The 2,646-nt window shown below is 40.8% G+C and overlaps 1 protein-coding gene across 1 annotated transcript; it reads left to right on the forward strand.

The window, feature by feature from the left end:
• Positions 1-1,046: 1,046 nt before the first annotated feature.
• Positions 1,047-2,443, forward strand: LOC101734523 (leucine-rich repeat, immunoglobulin-like domain and transmembrane domain-containing protein 2). The gene has a single exon (XM_004918737.3). It carries the CDS (start codon positions 1,068-1,070, stop codon positions 2,313-2,315), a length of 1,248 nt encoding a protein of 415 aa, XP_004918794.3. The 5' UTR covers positions 1,047-1,067; the 3' UTR covers positions 2,316-2,443.
• The last annotated feature ends 203 nt before the right edge of the window (positions 2,444-2,646 follow it).

Raw genomic sequence — 2,646 nt, forward strand, 5'->3', positions numbered from 1 at the left:
CCAAAATGGCCTCAATAATCAACCTATTGGTCACCTTGGCCACTGGGTTATGGGTCTTCTTACTTTGTAGCATGGGGTCTCATGATTCCTGATGGTGGCCCTGTTCGCCAGAGCACAAACAAGAACTGCATTACAGGTATGGGACCAATTATCCAGAATCCTTGGGACCTGGGGTTTTCTGAATAAGGTGTCTTTCCGTAATGTGGATCTACTAAATGATCTACTCACTAAATGAATTAAACTCAATAGGAGTGTTTCACATCCAGTAAGGATTATTATATTATATCTTAGTTGGGATCAAGTACAGGTACTGTTTTATTATTACAGAGAAAAGGGAATCATTTAACCATTAAATAAACCCAATAGGGCTGTTCTGCCCCCAATAAGGGGTAATTATATCTTAGTTGGGATCAAGTACAGGTACTGTTTTATTATTACAGAGAAAAGGGAATCATTTAACCATTAAATAAACCCAATAGGGCTGTTCTGCCCCCAATAAGGGGTAATTATATCTTAGTTGGGATCAAGTACAGGTACTGTTTTATTATTACAGAGAAAAGGGAATCATTTAACCATGAAATAAACCCAATAGGGCTGTTCTGCCCCCAATAAGGGGTAATTATATCTTAGTTGGGATCAAGTACAGGTACTGTTTTATTATTACAGAGAAAAGGGAATCATTTAACCATGAAATAAACCCAATAGGGCTGTTCTGCCCCAATAAGGGGTAATTATATCTTAGTTGGGATCAAGTACAGGTACTGTTTTATTATTACAGAGAAAAGGGAATCATTTAACCATTAAATAAACCCAATAGGGCTGTTCTGCCCCAATAAGGGGTTATTATATCTTAGTTGGGATCAAGTACAGGCACTGTTTTATTATTACAGAGAAAAGGGAATCATTTAACCATTAAATAAACCCAATAGGACTGTTCTGCCCCCACATAATTTGAGCTTCCTGGCTAACTGTTTCTGAATAATGGATCCCATACCTGTTTATGAAATTATGCAATTTTCCATCTAATTCCACTTGATTTAATCCTGCTGTGTTTCCTTCTAGATCAGATGGATTCTATATTCCTATGCATTACACTGTTACTCTCAGTGGCAGGACATGGAAGACTCCAGGAAGTGCCCCCCAACTGCCCCACAGGATGTAACTGCACTTCAGTTTCCATTAGCTGTTGTGGATCACAGAAAAACCTGCTCCTCCCATTTAGCGGACTTAATAAAACCACTAAGCTGAGTTTAATAAACTGCCAGCCCTTAGACATTTCTCAGAGAAGCTTCCAAAATATGAAAAGCCTGGAAGAAATAGCCATCAGAAGAACTCCGGTGACATTCATCGATAGCAGTGCATTTGTTGGCTTTCAGGAGCTTAAAAAGCTATCTCTAAATGAGTTAAACTTAAGTGCCGCAAACACGCACCCGTTGGTTTTCAATAACCTTTCAGTTCAGCTCCTTGACTTGCGAGAGAACAACTTGAGCTTGATCACCAGGCAGATGTTCAGAGGTCTGAAGTACCTGAGGGTTCTTGATCTTTCGAGAAACAAGATTGGCCTAATCCAGAACCGGGCCTTTGAGAGTCTGGCTCAGTTATCGTTTCTCAATCTGGACGACAACAGCCTCAGGACAGTAACCCCTCTATGGTTTAAGGCCTACGGCAATTATTCTCCTTTGCAAGTCAGCATTGCTGGGAACAACATGACGGATGAGTGTCGCTACAGGGCGATGGACCTTGCCGAAAACAAGTGGTTTGCGCAGTCCGTCATTCCGAATAACTCTTTATCCTTTGCAAGAGCCTCTGCTCTGCCTTGTTCTGCGCCATCGTTCGATAACTCCTACCAAGAAATATATGTAAAGGAATCTGCCTCTGTGATACTGACTTGTTCTGTAAATAGTGTCCCTACGTCTGTTCTCTCTTGGTTACTGCCGACAGGATCAACAGTCCCTTCTGTGAGCAACGGGATAGTGAATTTAACAAACATCCAGCTCAGTAATACTGGCACCTATGTGTGTGTGGCTTCCAACAGCGAGGGCTCTGCCGTAGCCGTAACAAGACTATTGTTAATATCACCTGCCCCGACAATTAACTCACCGTCTAGCGCAGCTCGGAAAGCATCCATGGTGTTGCTAATCATCTTCATCGCAATTATCTTGCTGATCGTCTGCTTTGTTGTTCTTTATATACTAAAGTCAGTCTACAAATTGGCAAAGGAAAAGACAGCTAGCGGATTTGAGTTCCGGCAGTTTGTCGACACACCCAACATATTGCCCGTTCCTGAAAACCCGCAGCCGATGCCGCAGTTATGACCTCCGGCTTTAATGTACCCTAATTGCATAATTATTAGCGTCAGGGTACTGAGTATTGAATGTAGAATTTATTGTTTCATTGACTTTGACATTTTTGGTGCTTTTTTCTAAATTATACTACAGGTATAGGACCCGTTATCCAGAATGCTCAAGACCAAGGGTATTCCAGATAATGGGTAATTTGAATCTCCATACCTTAAGTCTACTACAAAATCAAAAAAACATTAACTAAACCCAATAGGATTATTTTGCCTCCAATAAGGGGTAATTATATCTTAGTTGGGATCAAGTACAGGTACTGTTTTATTATTACAGAGAAAAGGGAATCATT

The sequence above is a fragment of the Xenopus tropicalis genome, chromosome 10 (assembly GCF_000004195.4).
Source record: "Xenopus tropicalis strain Nigerian chromosome 10, UCB_Xtro_10.0, whole genome shotgun sequence".
In the NCBI taxonomy this organism is placed as follows: domain Eukaryota; kingdom Metazoa; phylum Chordata; class Amphibia; order Anura; family Pipidae; genus Xenopus; species Xenopus tropicalis.